Source organism: Lutra lutra, chromosome 7 (assembly GCF_902655055.1).
Source record: "Lutra lutra chromosome 7, mLutLut1.2, whole genome shotgun sequence".
Taxonomy (NCBI): domain Eukaryota; kingdom Metazoa; phylum Chordata; class Mammalia; order Carnivora; family Mustelidae; genus Lutra; species Lutra lutra.
In genome coordinates this window covers 144,453,924-144,475,771 of record NC_062284.1, presented here as the reverse complement: position 1 = coordinate 144,475,771, position 21,848 = coordinate 144,453,924, and the positions used below count along the sequence as shown (strand labels likewise).

The 21,848-nt window shown below is 52.0% G+C and overlaps 1 protein-coding gene across 6 annotated transcripts in view; it reads right to left on the bottom strand.

Moving 5' to 3' along the window:
- The window catches only part of TECPR2 (tectonin beta-propeller repeat containing 2), a 97,040-nt gene that overhangs the window by 29,257 nt on the left and 45,935 nt on the right, over positions 1-21,848 (bottom strand). For all 6 annotated transcript variants that reach the window (XR_007128791.1, XM_047738058.1, XM_047738060.1 and 3 more), the window contains exons 9-16: positions 20,532-21,529; positions 18,782-18,965; positions 16,167-16,340; positions 14,146-14,326; positions 13,005-13,146; positions 9,779-10,019; positions 8,967-9,056; positions 7,137-7,370 (exon numbers count right to left, since the gene is read on the bottom strand). Coding sequence is in view for 5 of the 6 variants with exons in the window: in XM_047738058.1 (XP_047594014.1) it covers positions 7,137-7,370; positions 8,967-9,056; positions 9,779-10,019; positions 13,005-13,146; positions 14,146-14,326; positions 16,167-16,340; positions 18,782-18,965; positions 20,532-21,529 (2,244 nt within the window). In the remaining variant the exon portion in view is untranslated. The remainder of the gene's footprint in view (positions 1-7,136; positions 7,371-8,966; positions 9,057-9,778; positions 10,020-13,004; positions 13,147-14,145; positions 14,327-16,166; positions 16,341-18,781; positions 18,966-20,531; positions 21,530-21,848) is intronic.

The following is a 21,848-nucleotide window of genomic DNA, read 5'->3' as shown; positions in this document are numbered from 1 at the left end:
GACCCAGCGGCTGCTGTGGGGCCAGGGGCAGCCTCACCCTCACCTGGAGCCCTGCCACAGTGACGCGTGGGTACTATTATCTCAGGTCACACACAAGGTCCTCATCAGGACTCAGACAGGAAGAGACCTGCCCAAGGTCTCAGGGTGAGGACGCAGCTGAGCCAGGAGGCAAAGGTCTGAAGTCAGGCCAGCCCGACTCCCCCACACCAGCCATGTGGCCTCTGGGACGCCAGCGAATGCGCAGATCGGATGTTCAGCCCAGTCAGTTTTGACAGACCCAGGGAACACACGTCCTGTCAAGTTACAGAACCCTTTCATCGCCCCGGGAAGTTCCCTTGGGGCCCCTAGTCAATCCCCTCGGCTCTGAGGCACACACCACCCTTCTGATTTCTATAGCCAGGGGTTAGTTCAGTCCGGTCTAGAGGTCCGCGGAGACAACCACAGGTGCGCTCTCGTGGCTTCGGTCAGTCGTGGACCATGTGCAGGATCCGTCCCCAGCGCCGCTTCTTTGTGTCGTGAGCACCGCCCCACGGCCGGCCAGTGCTGCACCCTACCCAGCCCCCGGCGAGGGACACCTGTCTGCTCCCTGCGACAGTCATTCCTGTACAAGACTCGTGAGTGTGTGTTGTTTTGCTCGAGTGGTACCTAGGAGTGGCTGTGCAGGGCCATGGGGTGGGGGGGCGGTGTACACGTGCCATTCTGCACGCCCACTAGCTGTGCGTGCTGCTGCCCACACCCTCACCAGCTCCTGGTCTTGCCATCTTCCCACGTGGGCCATTCTAGTAGGTGTGAGGAGATATCGTGTCATGGTTTTAACTTGCATTTCCCTGGTAACTAATGATGCTGAGAATCTTGTAATGTGCTTATGGGGCATAATGTGCTTATCTTATCTTCTTTTGTGACGTGCTTAATCAAGTCTTTTTCCCATTTCCCATTTTTTCAAATCGAATGGTCTATCTTTGGATGACTCAGTTCGAGGTCTTCTTTGCATATTCTGGACACAAGCCTTTTGTCAGATACACTTTGTACCTCTTTCCTCTCAGTCCGCGGCTCGCCTTTTCATTTCCTTGACTGTTTTTTGCTGAGTTTGTAATTGGGATGGGCCATTCTGACTTTAAAGTGGGGGAGAGGGTGGCACAGCTACGTCCCATGGCCATGCTCCTGTCGGCCAGTTGTCACTGGGAGCGGACAGCAGCCCACGGATCTGCCCTGAAGCCCAGGCACAGATCCTGCTACGTGACGATCTCGCCAGGTGCCTTCAGTTAGGGTACCAGCTGGAAAGCATTAACTGACCACAAAGACAAACCATTCTCGGTATTCCTTTGTGCACACACCAAAGCTGACTGTGGTTTTTCCTTCCTTACTCTATTACAGAATATCTTAGCAGGGAGTTCAAACAGACTTCCGAGAGCTCTGACATTCCACAGTGAAAGACGGGTACCGATCAAAATACAGTAACTTCAGCAGCAAATTACAGAAATAGCTGAGAAACAAATACTGATTTTAAAATGTTTAATGAAAATTAATTTTATGCTGGAGTCTTCAATCTGCCCTACTAGAGCGGACGGTGAGAACAGCTACGTGGTGACAAAGACACCCGGGGCCCGCAGCCCCATCAGCAGTGACTGACACCACCACCACCAGAACACGCGTTCGCATTACAGAAATACCCTTTCAGGACAAAAGTCAAGGTGAAGGAACATACATGTCAGGACAGACAACAACTTATTCGGAACTGAAGAGACGGATCAAAGAAGAACACGGGTAACTGCAGGCGGCAGTTTCCAGCTCACTGAGGGCCCCCGGGCCGCCTGAACACAGAGGATCCTGACACTGCTCTGCCTCGATGGTCAGAACAGGGCCAGAGACTCCTGCCCTCCCCAAATGCTCCACGCTGTCCTGCGGTCCCTGCAAGTTAGGTGGGCCCCGTCTCCAGTCTGGACGATGGCTGTGGGCAGAAGCAATCTGCCTGCCACTCGTGAACTGAGGCATAAGGGAGCTGGCAAGGGGCCTGTCAACTGTCCCCGCTGTGGTGACCAGCACAGGGAAGCCACGGAGCTCCGCCACAGGACCAGCAAGCTGCCACCCAAGGGACATAGTCCTAGGAGATTGCAGCCAAAGGTCAGAACCAAGTTCGTGGCAGCAGGGAGGCAACATTACATTAAGTTGCTGATATTTCTGGACCGTTACTATGCTACCAGCCTGATGAACATGGACACACTACAATTTTCTTGCCTTTCCCTGATGTTTTTTCTATTAAAAAAAAAAGTTTTAATTACTTTATTCAACAGAAGAGACATTTTCCCTTTAGGATTACTTTTCAACATATATTTTTGGACATAAATAACATTTTTTGGTGTTTTACTATTTATAAAACACTTTTCTGCATAAATTACTGCCTAATATAATTCTATTTGTTACCTGAAGGCAAAAACTGATACTAAATATTTCCTCATTAAATGCTGTGACCAGATAAATTAAATTACAAATTGCATTAGTTTGCTAAACATTCCAACATCTGACGGAATGCATATTTATGTATACTGGGAAATGAAATGTTATCAGCATCTTAAATACCTGCTAAATGATGCAAATTTTCTTCCAAAAACTAGGACTGCAATAGATCACAAAATTCTATATTCAATCTCTAAAGCTGGGTTTAGTAGCCAGACATTTAAGAATTCTCTTAATTTAATCTCAAAGCAGCAACTGACTTGCTAATTTGAATAGGGGCAGAAAAGAGCGATGTTAGGTCTTAAACAGGAAATGAAAGATAGAAATCACATTCATAACTTGATACTTTGCAAAAAGTCATCCCTGAAACTGAAATTTCTTTTCTTTCTTTTTAAAATATTTTATTTATTTATTTGAGAGAGAGTGGTGGGGAGGGGCAGAGGGAGAGGTAGAAGCACACTCCCTGCAGGGAGCCCGATGCGGGGCTGGATTCTAGGACCTGGAGATCACAACCTGAGCTTAACTGACTGAGCCGCCCAGACGCCCTAAAACTGAAATTTCTGCTTGCAATGTAAAAGCTGGTGACATTCCAGACTTTACAAGAACCTGGCATGGCCGGCATGAGGTGGGTGACACCCCCCTACCCCACTGTCAGCACCAGGAAGACAGGCTTTCATGTTTCATGTCAAGTGAGGTTGGGATGCTTGTGAAGAGGAGGCCAGGACTGCAGAGAACAGCACAGAGAAATCACATCCCTGAACCAGATGGTGGCAACTTAGAGGTGGACTAACCAATTATCGCTCCTGTACCTGCCTGTTAGGCAGTTTTATTAGTGATTATCAATATCAAGGCCAAAGACAGGATCAAAACCCATATCCCAGGGGGGCCTGCATGGCTCAGTCGGTTACGTGGCTGACTTTGGCTCAGGTCATGATACCAGGGTCCTGGGATTGAATCCCGTGTCGGGCTCCTTGGTCGGGGGGAGCCTGCTTCTCCTTCTGCCTGCTGCTCCCCCTGCTTGAGCTCTTTCTCTCTCTTTTCTCTCTCTCTCTCTCTCTCACAAATAAAATCCTTAAAACAAACAAACCAAAACCAAAACCCCTCATGTCCCAGAATTACTTAGAAATAGGAGCTACCAGTAATAACCACTTTCCCTGATGGTCTACTTTCCCTCTGGGCATGGACGTGGACCACCCCCGCCACCGCCCCATGTGTGCAGTCACTGCATGGGGTCAGCCTGAAAAGGCTGAAAAGTCTGTGACAGAGTAGGAGCAGGGCACTCGGCATGTGGGGGGCAAGGGCCCTGAGGAGACTTGGACTGAAGGAAGCCGGGGTGGGGCGGGGACATTCTGTGCAGAGGCCTGAAGGAAGAAGAGCTGGGGGAAGGACAGAGAGGGGAGAACGCTCTAGGCCATGGCAAAACCAGCGTGCACCGTGCACAAGGGGGCCTGGCATTCAGGGACGAGCCAAGGCTGGGGTCTGGTGGTCCTGTAGCTCAGGGCCCGGCAAAGACAACTGGGCCAGGCTGTGATGGCCTCGGGGGCCTCCCCGAAGCAGGTGCACCACGGCGCTCTTCGTGCTGAGGGTTTGCCCCCTCAGCTCTCTTAGGAAGACAGCTCTGGCAACCGTGGCGGGGAGGGGGGCACACGACGGCCGTGGTGAGAGGGGAGCAAGGATAAGAGCCTCAGAGACCCCCTGGGGCAGATAGAAGACACACCACTGAGGCACCGGCCTCAACGAGCCACCGGGGATTCTGCCCTTTCCAGAAGAATGTGGTGGGAGAAGGGTAAAATCAGGAAGAGGACATCTGGGAAAGAGAAGTCTCTTATTGAACAAACCCTCACTGGCAGTCATAGCCCTGAAAGGCCGCGCTTCCTTTCGGTGCCGTGAGCACCCCCACGGCCAATTTCTAAAAAACAACGAAGCATCCCAGTTAACCCCAGATCAGGAACGCACGGCAGCATGAACGCTACCTCCGTCACTACACTCTCTACTCACTGTTCGATGCCTGCTGCCTTATGCCAGCCCCCCAAGGGCGCTCCCACGTTGGGGTCCGGGCGGTGAGCACACAGCTGAACGTAAAATCTTCATCCCCTCATTTAAATAATAATTTACTAAACCACTGGATTCATTGGTTTGTCCCACAGGCTACAAGGACCATCCTTGGCCCAGCAACACAACACCCAGAGGTCCTCGCCTGCCTGTCCCTGCCCCCCACCCTGGCGCAGTGGGAGGCTGGCACTTTCCCACCTCACCCCGTCCACCTCCTCTGCCTGACAAGAACCTCGCCAGCTCAGGACATGGTGCACTCTCCTACGTTTAGAAAATGCTGAAAGGATTCTTCCTCCATCATTCCAGTGTCTGCTGGCAACCCAGATAAATAAACAATTTACTACTGTGCTTCCCAGCATCACCCCACCAGGCGCGTGGTTAGTTATCGGCCCCCCAGCTTGGGGAGCGATGCAGCTCATGTGGGCCTGACAGGAACCCCGCGTGGGGTACCTGCCCAAGCAGCTCGCGTTGAGCCCGGATGCTTCTTTGCATTGTCTCTCTGTGGCGGGGGCTGCTACTCCCATCAGGAAAGTGAGGAGCTGAGGTTTAAATAAGGGAAGCTGGCAGCTCGCCCAGAAACCTGGAGCCTGCTCAGGATCAGGTCTCTTATACTGAGGCTTCGTCCCACCAGAGCGGAGTCTCTCCCCAGGAAAGAATGGCCGCCGGCCCGGTGAGGCCCAAACGCGCCTCCCAGACCCGCAGGAATCGCGGCGGCCGGGGCCGGGGCCGGACTGATCCAGAAGCGAGCCCTGAGCTGTGGCCCAGTGTGTGTAGGCCCAGGCAGAGCCGGCTCCTGCTCCGTGTGGCCTGTCAGGATGCCATCCACTCTACCCACTGTAGCACGTGATGTCCCCTGACACACGGGGAAGGGACGCGCAGGGAAACAGCTATACCTCTTACCCGGATTGTGCAGAAGAGCAAGGCCTCCCACATGCCTCAAGATTCAGTGGTGGGAGCGCACATGTGCCCTCGCCTTCAGACCTACAGAAGGAACCGGCAACATCTTCCAAATGGGTCTGGTTGGGGCTGCGAGAGAAAGGCCCCGGCCAGTAGATCTCTGGGTGGTGGCAAGGCTTCCCGGGGCAGGCAGGAGGGTCTCCTATCACTGCACTCAGGGCCATGAGCAGCCACAGCTTTGTCCGGTCCGTCACTGTCAGTAATGGAGGCTGGTAAATCCTCAAAAGCTGGAAAGTGATGGCCCCAGGGCTGGGATTAGGCTCAGAGGACAAGGGATGAGGTCAAAAGCACAAGTCATCAAAATGTCCCCAGGAAACTCCTATTTTTAGTATATGTGCTGCTGAACTGGGCATGACCCTAGACTATTCCCAGCTCGGGACAGTTTGCTTCTTCAGCTGAGTGCCAACCTCCCCGCTATCTAAGCTGGATTCTATCCGGGGCCTTGCCAGACAAAAGAACGACGACCCCCCTATAGCGCGCCTTACAGGAGCCGCAGGAGCTGACCGACAGCAGCAGAGCCCGGCCTGCTTCATGCGATGCGGGGAGGCCCCTGGCAGCCGGAGACGCAGCCAGGGGCTGCTGGAGAGGCATGTGCACACGTGTGTATGTGTGTATTTTTTTTTTAAGTTTAGTTATTCAGTTATTTATTTGAAAGAGAGAGAGCGAGTACAAATGGGGGTGGGAGGGACAGAGGAAGAGGGAGCAGCTGACTCCCCACTGAGCAGGGAGCCCGATACAGGGCTGATCCCAGAACTGTGAGATCAGGAGCTGAGCCGAAGGCAGACACTTAAGGCGCCCCATGTAAGTACACATTTGAAGTAAACCCCAAGCCCAATGTGGGGCTCACACTTACGAGTCAGAGATTAACAGTCACGCGCACTACCGACTGAGCCAGCCAGGTGCCTCTCCCCCTTCTAATGAGTACACGGGGTTGAATTCTCAAATACTAAATGCTCATACAATTCAACTTTACCACCAACCACACAAAAAACACGGGTTGTCCATTTACCAAGATGGGACACTGTGTGGCAGGGGAGTGTTCCTAAGGCTTATGTGGACCTTCTGGAGTTGCCAGGAGCAGCCTCTGCCTTCAGACAAGTCTCTGCTATCAGACTAGCCACACATAAGCTGCTCTCGATCAAAAACCTGCCAGCAGCATAACCTAACGCCGTGGGCTGCCTCTACTATCTGGCTTCCTGCACTACCAATGAATGATTGGTGCATGGGTCATGCCCCTCAGGTGGCTCTGTAGCCTTTGAGGGGAGGCTCCGGGAAGAGCTGCCACCCAGAGATGCACAGCAGCCCCTTGGGCCGCTCGAGTGAGAATGGACCCTCGCTGGGCAGGGTTCTAGCTGCAGAGGCCAGGAGAAGGGCTGCTGAGGCTGACGCAGGACACGCCTGTCCGTCCAGGCTCAGAAGGCACAGAGCGATACGCCACGCTGAGGTGGACTGGCAGAGGCAGCGCCTCAGGCCGTTCTAGCGGCAGCTTCCTCTGAGCCTGCACTCCTCCGGGGCTCTGCACGCCCTCCAAGCTGACACGGTGGGGAAGCACGGCTCCTGACACAAAGAAGAAGCCTGCTTAACCTGCCAGAGTGGCCCATCCACATCCTGAAATCCAGCAACCCACACAGAGTCCCGTAAGAACGCACGTGAGGCGAACGCGGGGGCCGTACCTAGCTGGGAGAGGTCCAGCCGCGTCCAGTGCATGCCAGTGGGGCAGCTCTTGGACAGCGTCCTGATGAACACCTGCCCGAGGCTGTCCAGGGCCCACAGAGCGTCCTGGCAGGCGGCGTACGCCCTCATCTCGGCGTCGGGAGGCAGCTGCACCGTGGAGGGGCGGGACTGCGCATCCTGGGCGCTGACGCTGCACAGATCCTTGCTGCTCTGGCACAGCCACAAGGAGCTTCCTGCGGAAAAGGTTCGGGTTCGTCACTGACAAGATGCACCAGGGAGCCCTGGCCTTTGGGCGGCTGATGCCACTGCTCCTGGCTCCCAGGCCGCCACTGTGCACGTGTGCTCCACGGACCCGAAGTCAGAAGTTGGAGGCGCACCCCATGGCCAGCCAGTTAACACAGAAGCCTGAGATGTTCTAAAGGGAGGAAAGAAAGCAGGGCTCAGGAGATATGGTGAAGGCTACAATGTCGGCTCAGCAGCTCTCACCCTGGACGTTTCATAAGGGCTGGGGAGTCTGACTTAGTGTGACTGGGGCTCTGGAGGGAGTGAGGTCAGCAATTCCTCAGAAGGATGGACCCACAGTTCCCCTGTTCTGGTCTTGGCAGGGGCGGTGTGGGTGGGCAGATCGGGGGGAGGCTGCTGGGGAGGCTCGGAAAGCTGGAAAGCATTCTCTCCCCAACTTCTTCTCAAAACCCAACCTCGCCTCCTCTCCACCATTTTTATACAGTCCCTTAGACTTAACAGAATGAGTTTAAAATGCAGATAGTCTCTGGGAAACTTCAAGTTTCCATCATAATACAGATCATCTAAAACTTGTGGCCAGATAGGTTTTAGAATTCACAACTTCTGAGGATTTTGAAAACATAAGGTCACGGGTATGCCGCATATCTAACAATAGCCTCGGGAAGCCAAGCAGCAACAAAATGCAGTCACGCCCCAGCCACAAAATGTGTGTGTTCATGATCGATGGGTCAGCAAGTGGCCCCACAGCGGTTCGGGCCAGGTTTTGCTGCCAAAGGATTTTGTGCCAATCTTGGGATATAACCTACAGTTTTCAGAGCTTACAGATTTCAGATTTCTGGTCAGAAAACCTTTTCCTGTACAGACAAGTGGGCCAAACTTGGTGGGACTAATCGCTCAAACTAACCAGCTGCCTCCTCTGAACCACAGGCTTCATGGCGTCTTCCCATTTGACCCTCAGGACGATCCTAGGAGGGGCCTCTGGTCACTTTGCAGAGGGGTCACCTGACTGCCCAGGCTCCCGGCTCGCTGGCTGCAGCACTGCCTCTCCTGGCTCCAGCACTGCCTCTCCTGGCTCCAATCCCCATGTTCCGGAAGGGGAGGGGAGCTCCAACTGGTCACCAGGAGGTCTGCCCCTGTACTAATAGGGCACAACTGTGGGACTTAGACTAGCCAGAAGCTGTAAACCAGATTGAAAGAGGCTGCGGGGAGGTGACAGAAGACCTCACCAGGGGAAATGGGAAGACACCCCATGAAGGCTGGTGTCCACTGGCTGCAGTGCTGTGGACCTGTGACACGTCACTGGAAGTCTCCAGGGGCTGGCCCTAGTGGGACACTGAATGTTCCTCTCCTTTGGAATGATGCCCTGCTTTTAGATTCATTCAATGTCCCCACACCAGAGCCTTCTCTCCTGCTCAGACCTACCCAGCTTCATGGGCCTTGGCTCAGCCAACAAGGGCTGCTTATCTGGGAAGCCACTGCATTGTCTCTGAGGTCCACACGGCCATGCCCCACCTCAATTAGGTCATGGTCAGACCATGGTTTTCACTTTTCAACTGCCAACCCATGCACTGTATTTCTCAACCAACCTTCCTTTGAGGGAGCAGTGGAAGCCAGCACAAAGGCCCACTTCGTTGCAGAAGCTGTCCCACGGGGAACAACATTATTCCAGTAAGTGCCTAGAAGGAACCAACAGGAAGTGTGTTAAAGAAGGAAGAAGAAGAGAACACACACACACTCCAGAGCTTTAGTTCTAGACTACAACTGGTCTTCAAAACCTCTTACAGCTAATTCTAGAATGTCCTTAAATTAAGAGGTCCACGCCAGTCGGGGCTGTGAGGCCAGTCCCTTGTTCGTCCTCCTACGTGGACAAGCAGAGCCACAGTCTTGCCCAGGGTTATGGCCGGGGTGGGGGGGCGGTCATGCAGAGGGAGGAGAGAGCTGGAGAAATTCACAAAGCAGGGCTTCCCTCACAGAAATGAAGCCCTCATGGGAACATGCGGATTATACCACCGGTCACAGATCTTGCCAGAGACTGGCATTCTCCACGAGCAAGAACTTTTCCTCCAGGAAATGGACTATTCCCTCTTACGACATCCTCTACGTTTGGGTGGGTCTTTTCACTTAAAGGTGAAATTATGAACATAAAAAGGAGCTCCATCTGCCCCTCCTGTCTTGTCACTGATCACACACCATCCAAACACTGGTACCCAAGTTGTTGGAATGACAGAGTAAAAAAAGGAAACTGACACTGAGCGTGCAGAATGCCTCCGTCACAAACACTTGATACACTGGCGCCAAATTCTCTTCTGCAGTTGAGTCTTGAAGCTCTTCTTTCAGTGCCGGCTTTAAAATGAAGCTGCTGATTGAGTCAATGTGAAAAGAAAAGTGATTCACCCACCGACGAGATTTCCTTTAGCGACATGGAACTCGTTCTTGCCCGAGGAGATCCAGACGCCGCTGTTGTGGACCCCGAGGAGGCTTGGCTGGCACTGCAGCTGCTGAGACCAAAACGCCATGCGCAGCTTATCCGCCACCTTCTCCACGGGCACTTGGGCTGCCGTGGCCACGGAGTGCGTGGCATGGATTATGGTCTGGAATAAGCTGCACTGGTCGAACACCACGTAGTCGGTGATGCTCACCTAGAGGGGGGCACGGAAAGATACCCTTCTCTCAGTGCGGCTATGAGTGCCTTCTTCTTCTTCTTCTTTTTTTTTTTTAAAGACTTTTCTTTTTATTTATTTGACAGAGATCACAAGCAGGCAGAGGGGCAGGCAGAGAGAGAGGAGGAAGCAGGCTCTCCACTGAGCAGAGAGCCCGATACGGGGCTCGATCCCAGGACCCTGGGATCATGACCTGAGCCGAAGGCAGAGGCTTAACCCACTGAGCCACCCAGGTGCCCCTATGAGTGCCTTCTGTATGCGCGCCACCCGGAGCTAAGACTGGGCCCGTAACCGGCAAATACCTAGCACACGTGGGCAAGCACACATTTGTGTAAGACCAAAAAAAGTCCAGCAAGACACTATCAAACCACTAATTGTAATTCTGAGGGTCAGATTTAAAGGGACAGAAGAAATTGTTCACCTTCTGTTTTATACATTTTTATCCACCGTGGGTCTGTCACAACAGCAGGTATTATTTTTGTGATTATTTATGATCCCCCCTTAGACCCATGAAGCCCTTTATTCTAATCAATAAGAAAGGATCATTTTGCTTTTATTTATTTTATTTTTTTTAAGATTTTATTTATTTATTTGTCAGAGAGAGAGCACGCGGGAGAACACAAGCAGGCAGAGCAGCAGCAGAGGCAGAGGGGAAGCAGGCTCCCCACTGAGCAAGGAGCCGGATGCGGAACTCGATCCCAGGACCCTGGGATCATGACCTGAGCCGAAGGCAGCGGCTTAACCAACTGAGCCACCCAGGCGTCCCGGGGTCATTTCACTTTTAAATTTAGATATTTCCAATGGACAACAGAGTGCAATCCTTAGAATCGTAATATGGGTTAAAAAAGGTACTATAAGTAGGGTGGTGGAGGTACTTGATGACCTAGACCAGGACTGTCGATAAATATGTCAGTTCAACAGGGCAAACCGGGCCCCGCCCTGGACACGACTGGCACAGCCTGGCTCCGGTGTGCAAACCGCTCCTCTAACATTCCTGAAAGACATTTCTTTGGGGCAACTCTGAGGGAAACGTCTTTCTCTCTCTCTTTTAAAGATTCTGTATATTCATTTGACAGAGACACAGCGAGAGAGGGAACACAAGCAGGGGGAGAGGGAGAGGGAGAAGCAGGCTTCCTGCCGAGCAGGGAGCCCGACACGGGGCTCAATCCCAGGACCCCAGGATCATGACCTGAGCCAAAGGCAGACACTTAACGCTGAGCCCCTCCGGTGGCCTGAGGATCTCTCTCTTGTTGGCAGCTCCAGTCGTCAGAAGTTCTAAGTTGGTCAAAATCTGCCTCCATGTGACTTTCATGTGTACCTGTGCCCTGCTGGGTTTGGTCACTGAGAATGTTGCTCCCTAACTCCTAGGACACCCTTACACAGGCTGTGTTCCCAGGTCCCGCACGATGAAATGCTGAGTGAAAGGGACATCACTTATTACAGGGAACTTAATTCTAATTAGCAAAAACAAAAAGTAAATTACTATAAAAATCAGTGCTTAACTGTATAAATCTACACTTTTTCACCCATGAAAGGACCCGCACTGTCCTAACTGAGATTGCAGTGAATTGCTTTACCATGTCTGGACCCTGTGGCCCCCTTTCCTACTATCCAACAGCCTGGCTGCGTGGTCTCGTCACAGCCTACAGAACGCTGGGCATGGAGCCCTGGGGCTCACCACATGTGCTGCTGGGCCTCCTCGGAGGGTGCACACGCCAAGGCCACACAGAAAGCCTGTGACAGGCCATCTCCGTGCCCAACACTTGCAGATAAGCAGGATGCAAATTTAAAAAAAAAGAAAGGTTTAGCAGCCAAACCAGCCAAACATAAAGCTGGCTCTGGCGCTACAAAGAAATCAGTCTTAGAGTAATTAAAATAACTCTGCTTCCAAATACCTCAAAGATGATTCTGTCAAATTTCTCTAATGATAACGTTCTGAATATGATGATAAAATGGTATCCAACTTTCTTTAGGCTACTTAAAAATGGAACGTGGTACATACACACATTTGAGAGAGAGTGTGTGTGTGTACACGCATGAGTGCGTAAAACCAAGTATGCTTACCAGCATGGAGAAGGTATTTGAAAATCACTTGTACAACTTTTCAGAGTATCAGACATATCAGAGACCTTTGTACACATATACTTACTCATCAAAGGACAAATACAACTTCTTTTCCACATTCTCATCCGAGAGACCAAGGGCAGTTAATGACCGACCTGCCCTCGAGTGGCAAGTCTGAGGCAACGACGGGACCTGAGCCACTGGAGACAAACACTGCAGAGACGCTGCCTCGTTTCCAGCAGCTGAGGGCCAGAACCACCTCGCTGCGGGAAGCTGGGGGAGTTGACAGCTACACTGAACGGTACCAAAGAGGGGCAGGAACAACTCCTTAAAAAACACATTCTAGGCCACCCTGACTGGTACCAAGTCATGAGAAGTGAGCTTGCTTACACCCTCCTATTACACAGAGTGTTTCCTTTTCTGGGAGTGTGTGGGAACATTCTCCTTTCTTTGTTGAAATGCCACTTGCTTAGAGGACTTTGGAACCAGAGGGCAGAGATGAATTTTAATTATAGGCCGGGTTTCCAAACCTGCGATCTAGCTCTTCTCAGCCCATGAGTTCAGAATTCAACAGCATTACTACCCAGGTCTTCAAAAGGGTATCACTGGGCTTATTTAGCACGTAAGAATAAATTTCTAAATAATACCGAAACAGAAAAAGAAGTAATAAACAGAGGCTGTACATTTAAGCAAAGAGAGTTCTACAAGTTACTTCCTACAATGAAAAGCCCAGATATTTCTAACGCACTCAAATAGAGCAAAGACTAACTCATTGAAGAGTGAAAGCAAATGTTGTTCATTTAATCCAACCTCCCCAGTCTCTTTAAGGAGAAGAAGGGCTGTAAAAGGGGGAGCAGAGCAGAGACATCCTGGCCAGCACCCCCGGAGCCGAGCACCTACTTGCCACCAATGGTCGTCATCTCCCTGGGGCTTCTTGGAAACGATACCAGTTCGGAACCAGAGGTTCCCTCGGATGTCCAGGGCCCACAGAGTCTGCTGGTCCCCGAGAGTTATACAGACGGGTTCCAAAGCCTGCCTTTCACTGGAAACAGGGAAGAGAAGGAAGAGTCAGCGCCCACACTCCAAGTACCCCACCCCCAAGTTCCCCGGAAGGAAGCTCGAGTTTCAAGTTACATTGTTGTTTAAATGTGTGGCAGCTTCTGAAAGACATACTGAAAAGCTGGCATGGCGGGAAACCCCTGGGAGGAAAGAGCCTACGAGAGAGCGCATGGGCACCCAGGGCACCTCGGCCTCCCTGCTCCCCCCACACAATCGAGCCAGTGGAGGTGCCCCCCTGTGCCGGGCTGTGTCGGGCAACAGCAGCTGGGTAGACACTGCTTCTCCGCACACAGTGCCCTTCCCCCTTCCGCCCCTCCGGTAAAGCCCCTGCTCAGCTCTGCCCTGGCACGGGATGGTCCACGCTAACCGGCACTGTGGGAGAGCGGCGCTGGGGCCAGCCTGGTCGCACACCCAGCCCAGCCCTGCTGTGGCTCACGGTAGCCACTCGCTCATGCTGACTGGGTCCTAGGTTTAAACCAAGAAGATCCTAGTCTAATTTTTCTAATTAGCAAAATGATTTGATGGTAATTCTATAATTAAAATTTTGAGTGGTGTAAGTCACCAAATAAATTACTAGAGATCAATTACCACTGATGATTATGAAGGAAAAACATCTGGCCTGAAACCACTGAGATTCTACACAGAAACCACCCGACAGTGCCAGGCAGTGCTGAATAGAAACTGTTGTGAGACCCGTGATCATGTGATGCCTGAGGTCACACGAGAGGGTGGCAGCATTTCAAAAAGCTTTGCCCTGACCCAGCACCCAGTCTGCTGGTCAGAGGCAGGCACAGGGCGACCCATGGTCAGGCCGCGGCCATCGGCTCCGCCGACTCCAGACAACACTATCCCCATGGAGAGCTTCAGAGAAGCAGCTCTGCCGGGGGCAGCCTCCCAGGGGCGCATTAAGGGGAGTCAAGATGACAAAGAACCAAGGGTGGGTCAAGCAAGATGGGGAGGACGCGCCTGCTCCCGCCGATACCTGACGATGTCACATTTCCACTGCTCCCCTTCGGGGCAGAAGCTGCTCACGCCCTCCCGATACAGGAGGGCTCGCTGCTCTGTCAGCGCCCACACCACGCTGTTTCGGGCTGTGACCTGGGACAGTGGGTATGGACAGTCGACCTTTACGGCTCTAGCACAAGGGCGATCCACACTGAGACCTGCCAGGGAGACAGACAGGAAGCCCCCAAGACACATAGTCAGGACTTCGCACCTCATTTGTATTCTGCTGTTTGCTTCTTTTTCTTTTTTTGGTATTCTGCTATATTCTTGTGTAGAAAGCATTCTGTCTTTTTAAGGTCTAGTCAACAAAAAATAGGTTGTGCTTAAATAAGGCATGTATTTGAAGTGTTTTCAAATGCTCTCTGAAAACTGAAGGAACGACAATTCAGAATCTGCGGGTATCCCAAAGTCGCTTAAGATGTTCCGGAAGAACAAGAAAGCCCAGGGCAGAGCAGCCAGGCCCTGAGCCGAGCAGCCAGGCCTAGAGCAACACATGCTCTGTGGCTGTGCCCTCAGAGCCTTGGGGCGAGCAGAGCTGTGGCAGCCATGGATGGCAAGGATCTGAGCCCCCCGCCCTCTGCAGAGGAGCTCCGATGAAGCAGCCGCCCTCTCCTGCTCTGACCTGGTTGGGGGGGTTGTTCCCTACATGAAAGGCAACGTCCCTCACCCAGCAAGGCTACGGCAGGGCCAGGGCTCAGAGTCGCTGACGCCCCATCCAGGACTCCTTCCCCCCACCTCTTTGGAGCCTGTCTGCAGCCTGGAGCTGCCGGGACAGCTGCTAACTCAAATCCCATACTCTGCGGCATCAGCCTGCACTCAGTTCTCAGTGCCCCAGCGTGCTCCCCGACTACTCGCAGAAGCCCCGTGGTCCCACGTTCTCAGCTGTCTCCCTCACCCTCAACCAGGGGGAGTCACCTGCTGGGCTGCTTACACTACACACCGTCAGGCCAGCCCTGGAGCCAAACACGGCCGGTCTGGTACTACTGGTTAACAGGGCACCCATTCCTCAACCCCAGGCCAGAAGCACTCTGTCTCCTCACCAGGAACAAAACGCAAGTGCCCCTGGAAACGGGATATGCATCTGCCTTTCCAGAGCTATCACCACTTGAAGGGAGAGACCAGAACTCGCACGTGGCCCAGGAGCTGGCGAGGCTGACCACCTCAAGGCTCAAGCAGCGGCTTCTAGGAGATGTTGGCCCTCCCACATGTGAGGAAGAGCCAGGGGTGCAGAGACTTTTGGTCTCAGGGCATCACCCCTGGCTGACAGCTCGTAACAAAGATTAAAACAGTCTCCACAAATCAGCAATATTAGATGGTTAGAAGATTGATCTTTATGTAAATCCAATACGACCTTCTGACAGCCAGGAAAGAGCTCCCACCCCACACCCTTTCCATATGCTGAGAAATCACGTCGCCTTTGGAAAGTCATATCCTATTTTGCTGACATAAACACTCACGCTCATTACAGTTTTTTTTTAATAAACAAGTCCCACTGAGTCTCCTCCGGCAGCTGAAGGTTCCCCACAGGGCAGTTTATTAGGACAAACTGAACTGCTACTTAGATCAAATGATTTTTCTTGTTGTTTCTTCCTGACCCACATGTAAATAAGTATACGGGGACATGGCTATAACCTGGCTGAAAAAAGTCCAGCCATAACCTAAAGGAAAAAATGATTCTAATGTCACTTCCCCATTATTCTTTCCCCTTAAGATCTGACATTGCAGCACAAGTGATAGGCAACGGTTAGCCATAAGGAGAGTAAGAATCTGTTTCTGTATCTCACTGAATAACCCTATTAAGTCTTGCCCTAAACTTGTCCAGGTTGGATATGAGTCAGTAGCAGGAAATTGCTAATATATTCCAAAGACAGACTGTCTTAAATTGATTTTTAGCCCCTCCATCATTGTGATGGCTCTAAGTGTGTCCCTAACAAAGTGAGGGGCAGTAGGAAGCAATTACCCCTCCCCCCACAGGAGCTGGAGGACCGCCCCAGTTACCTGTCTGCAGGTACAGATCTCCATTTGTCCTGATGATCCAGGCCGTGTCATCGCTCAGGGCCACAAACACTGCCTGGGGCAGGGCTTCGTACCAGTGCCGCTTCCCCTTGATGGTCACTTTTCCACAAGCAAAAGCTCGGTTAGATTTCTGCTCAATCTTCCAGAGAAGGGCTCCTGTAGAAATAAAAATTCTGTTCCCCATCCAATAACCGCAGAGAATTACTTACACAAAAATGTTCATCCCGGTTGCTGTGGGGGAGAGAGATTTCTAAAACCTCTCTCCCCCTTTTGCTTCCACCCCAACTGGGGAAAGAGCCCACAGTGCCAAGGTTTGGTTCCTAGGTCACCACCCACCAGCTGCGTGGCTTCAGGTGTCAAGGCACCTACTGTCTCTCCATGCCTGACTTCCTCCTCTGTACCTACAGGGCTGCTAGGGAAACTGGAGGTGAGAACAGATCGGTGACATGGCACACCGAGCCGGACAGACCTCAGGCACTCCTGATGCAGACAGTGGCAGTGCTGACACAGTTACGTCAGGAGGCACAACTTGTCCCCCATGAGAGTTTGAAAAGTCCTAGAGGGATTCAGACGGGTCACTTCTGGACCAACTGAGGGTTAAGATGCACAGAAAGGAGGCACTTGAGCAGGGCTGTCCTTTTTTACTCAGAAAGGGACTCTGATAAACAGAGATGAAGAAGGGGAGGGAAGGAGGAGGACATTCTATGTATATGGAGGGTGTGATACAGGCCTGGCGGCCACATGAAAGAAACCACCAGAGAATCACCAAGACCACAGGCTGGACTAGAGGGTCTGATGGGGAAAGCCAAGGTAAGAGGAGAAAAGCCAGACGGCTAAGCCTGAAGCACACCCTGAACATGGTGGGGCTCTGGTGCCCCCTGAAGACGTGGGCACTGCAGGGCGACTCAGTCAAGTACACTGATCTGGTGAGAACAGAATTCCTACGAGATCAGTGAGGGCCGGAAGGTTCTGGAAACACAAAGTAATCAACAGAATCAGGATAGAACCAAGGCTTCTAAATGGCTGGGAGGGTGAACAGAAGTAGAGAAAGAATTAAAGCGCACAGTTACATAACGAGAGTTAGACTAGACTATGATCTCAGCCACTCTCTGAGGAAAATTATTTTTCAGATAAGCAAAGAGATGAAACAACCTTGAACAAACTGCTATTTTAAATAGTGACAAAGACCAGGAAGAGTTCAAGGAAATCCATCAGAAACACAGTAAAATTACGGGGATAAGTCTAAAGTCACAGAGTACGTTTTGTCTGACTTCTGCTCCAGGGTCTTAACAATAAGAAGATACTATGTGGGGCGCCTGGGTGGCTCAGTGGTTGAGTGTCTACCTTCGGCTCAGGTCATGGTCTCAGAGACCTGGGATCGAGCCCCCAATCGGGCTCCCTGCTCAGCAGGAAAGCTTGCTTCCCCTCTCCTACTCGCCTTGCCTCTATTCCCTGTCTCACTGTGTCTCTCTCTGTCAAATAAAAATAAAATCTCTAAAAAAAGGTGGGGGGGAGTTACTATGAGGCAAATACACAGGAATACTTCAATTCTACCTACCCACCCCCCCAGCAGGTGAAGTGGCCAACATTATGACTGATGTGCAAATGATTCTGGACAGGGAAGGGAGGTACAGGCTCAAAGCATCATTCAGGAACTGTCCGCTCCAGTTCACTAAAAATGGTTAGCCAGACCATGGCTTGCAAGAATGAACGCATTTTTCTTTTACCTTCAAGGCGTAGATGATTCGGCCAAAGCATATACATCGTTCATTAAAGAAAAATTTCTAGAAAGGAACCCCAATAATCTATATCCACATAAGTCCATCTCCATTGGTTCAGTTGCTTTAAAACAACACAAGGAAACAGGAACACGGGCGCCGGTGTGGCTTGGTCAGTGAAGCGTCCAACTTTTGATTTTGGCTCAGGTCATGATGTCAGGGTTGTGACACTGAGCCCCGTGTTAGGCTTCGTGCTGGGTGTAGAGCCTGCTTAAGATCCTCTCTCTCGGGCTCAGTGGGTTAAAGCCTCTGCCTTCAGCCCAGGTCACAATCCCAGGGTCCTGGGATTGAGCCCCGCATCGGGCTCTCTGCTCAGCAGGGAGCCTGCTTCCTCCTCTCTCTCTGCCTGGCTCTCTGCCTACTTGTGATCTCTGTCTGCCATATAAATAAATAAAATCTTTTAAAAAAAAATCCTCTCTCTCTTTCTCCCTCTACCCCTCCCCTTCCATAAAAGAAATAGGGACACATTTTTGTAAGGTGTTCATATGTTAATCTCTCTCCAAAAAAAATCCCTCAAAATTCAAGCTTTGCATAGCTTATAAAAACATGTTAATGTGTTAACATTGTAATTAATAAAAAAAACCGAACCAAGATTCAAGCTTAACATCCGTTTACTGGATGTTTATTAATTAATGTCAAATGAAGTGACCCCTGTTCTTTGGAGATAACCCTCAGACGTGCAGGCACTGGTCACATGCTGCAAGGATGGGCTGCGGCAGGGTCCACCGTGTGCCCGCCCTGTGCCGGCCCTGTGCCCGCTGCCGTGCGCTGGGCCACTACACCAGCAGGAGCAGGGAGGTGGGAGGCGGGGAGGCCAACCTGAGGGGGAGACCGCCACCTGCTGGACGGCGTCCTCAAACTTCTGCCAGCGGAGCCCAGCGCCCGGCAGTGCGCTGCAGAACAGGCCGCCTTTGTAGTCCAGGCACCAAATGTACTTCTCTGAGACCGCCAAGCTGAGTATGCCGTAGCCGGGACCGGAGTATCCCATCCAGCTTTCTGCAAACTAACAAGGACAGAGCCTGGTGAGTTCCGTAGCAGAGCGCTGAGCCGCACTGTTGGGCAGTCGTCAACAAGTCGCAGGGCGGAGGGTCTCTGAGAAGCCAAGGGGGGCCTGCTGTCTTTGGACTGTACCGAGAGAAGCGTTCTGCAATGGGGACTACTGTGCCCCTCAGGACCCCAGAGCCCGCCTGGGTAGCTCTCCATCAGGTCAGAACACCCTTCCTAACGCGGTGCTGACGTTAAAACAACCTAGCTCTTGCACAACACACAACGCGCGTGCAAACCCACATTCTGTGCGTCGGATCCTTGCCGAGGCATGCAGATGAGCGGCCCTGCCACCGGCTCTGTGCCCTTGCCCTTGGGTTTTAAGCATGGTCCCATCGTGCGGCTAATGGAAATCTGGCCAAGATGCTGAGTCTGGCTGAATTCTACGGACTGATGTTCTGTTGCCATGATTCTTTAAAAAAGAGCTAAATGAAGTCTTCGCAGCTTAACAGTTTTCTGAAACTGCACAAGGAATCAAAGTGCTTGCACCATCACCCAAATACGGAAGTTCGCTGCTTCACAAAGAATGGCACCCGCCCCTTCTCAGTCCAGCCCTGCTCCCCATGACGAGTGCTCCATGCCCCTGGCAAATGCCACAAAATCTCTTGGTTTTCCAGCTACTGGATTGGGGGGGGGGGGACCATGAAGGGAGGAAGCAGTCCTCCAAGCACCAGGTCCCCTCTCACCTAGGGGAGGGCTTTTCTCAAGTTCTCACTTCCAATCTCAACAGCCCACCCGCACGAGACGTCGTCAGCCTGCCCATCAGGCTTCCCACAGCCCTGCACCTGGCTGGCCAGCATCGGCCGAGAGTCGTGCTCAGCTGAGATGATCGGCAGGCACGTCTGGGTCCTCCTGGAGATTCTGGGACCCAGACTGGCTATCCGCGCCCGCAGCAGCCAACACCAAACACAGAGCCTGGCAGGCGAAGGCACTCAAGAAATGATGAGTGCAGGCGAGACCCGAGTGGAAGGTCTCACCTTCCGGCATTTGTCTCAGAACAAGTAAGCAGGACATGTCACTGCCCATGCAGGACAGCACAGAGGCTGAGAGTGGGGTCCTGGGCCAGCCTTGCCCTTCACTCGCTATGTGACCTGTGTAAGCCATTTCCCTATGCCTCCTTCCCTCCACTGTAAAATGGGGACCACGGCAGCACCTACTTCTTTACCTACTTTTGTTTTGTTCTTGGAAAAGGAAATGGGTCGAACTTACAAAGTGCTTAGCATGGTGCCTGGCACGTGGCAAGAGCTTCCCGAACAATGCGTGTCGTTAGCGCTGGGAGAATCTAGCGGTCTGTTTAGGGGAAGCACACGCACGTTCACACTCATAATCCACACCCCACAATGACTTAGCAGGACAAGTTATAAGACCTGATTAGTCTCGAAACCAAATACACTGAAAAATAATGACTTGCTAAGAAAAGTAAATATTTTGAAAACAATCTGTTATGTAAATGATCAGGAATCATCATCCTTAACTACGTGGCTTGGGTGGACCCCAGGACACCGGCCACCCCAAACCCACATACCTGATCTGACTTTAGGAGCCCGGTGTCCTCTGCACCAGGCTGGCTTAGGTCCTGCAGGGAGCGACTACCTCCAAGCTCTGTCACACTTGTCTCCGAGGAAGAAGAAGGCAACCCCTGGGCATAGATGTCCTCCTCGTCACTGGATGTCAACACCTGGTCCCGTGAAGGCTGCTCGAGCCGAGGCTCACGGGTGTGAGCCACCAAGGCAGAGACTGGGGGTGTCAGCTGTCCTCTCACACTCCCCGAGTCACAACCCGAGGCAACCATTTCCTTCAGGCCTGTGTCACTGTCGGTGACAGTGTGCCAGGGATGTGAGCCAAGGTGGCTCGGGCCCCCCATGTGTGTGAGGAAGCCCTGCTCCTTGCTGGGCTCCTCAGCACAGCCTTCATCAGCTCTGGTCCCCGGCAGCCACGGCTCGGCACGGGGGGCCCAGCTGAGGCTGGAAGGCATGGGGGGTGAGTCCAAGAAAGGGACTTCAGAAAAAGTGCTTTGGGGGTCATCAAGCTCCATATCCCCTGCTTCCCGGGCCTCTGCAGAGCTGTCCTTTTCTCGACAGGGCGACTGTCTGCTATTCAGTCCATTGTCTGCGGGACAAGGTTCCTCTCTGAGTTCTGTAACGTCACTACCTTCCACAGCTTCCCTCAGTTCCAGGAGTGAAGTCCGCACTCCACTGTGCGGCCCTGTGTCTTCTGCACAGTCACATCGTGGGAGTCCAGGTCTGTCGCCATTCCCTTCATGCAGGACAGCAGTGGCGGGCTCAGGCACCTCCAGGACACTGAATGCTTCGGGGTCAATATTTTCCTGCAGGACACCATTCACCTCACCGCTGAGGTTACTCTCCTGGTCAGGAGACTCTGTGCTCAACCGATCCACGATGCTGCCCAAACTCGAGGTCATGGATAGTAGGTCTGTGTTCAAGGACTGGGGACTGTCACTCGGAAACTCATAGCAGGGAGTTGATTCAAGGGAACTGTGGCAGGTGTTCCTGCTTGCACCTTCTAATTTAAAATTTAAAATAAGAATGTTTAAAATGGGGTATGACTCCATATAAATAGTAGGAGACTAAAAAACACAATTTTGGCTCAAGGAAAAAAATACATTTTAAATGAAGGATATTTAAGTGGTGAGGAATGCATCTCTCAAGTACAAATTATCCCCATGCAGAGATGTCTTAAATGGATGCAAACATCAGAGACAGTGATGGGCTCTATGCCTCGCTCAAGAAATGTTAATGGAGGAAAACAAAGGAAAGGATGGACAGTCTACCAGTTGTTTAAAATTATTAACATGGTTAGCAGTCTGGTACGTATGTGTAGC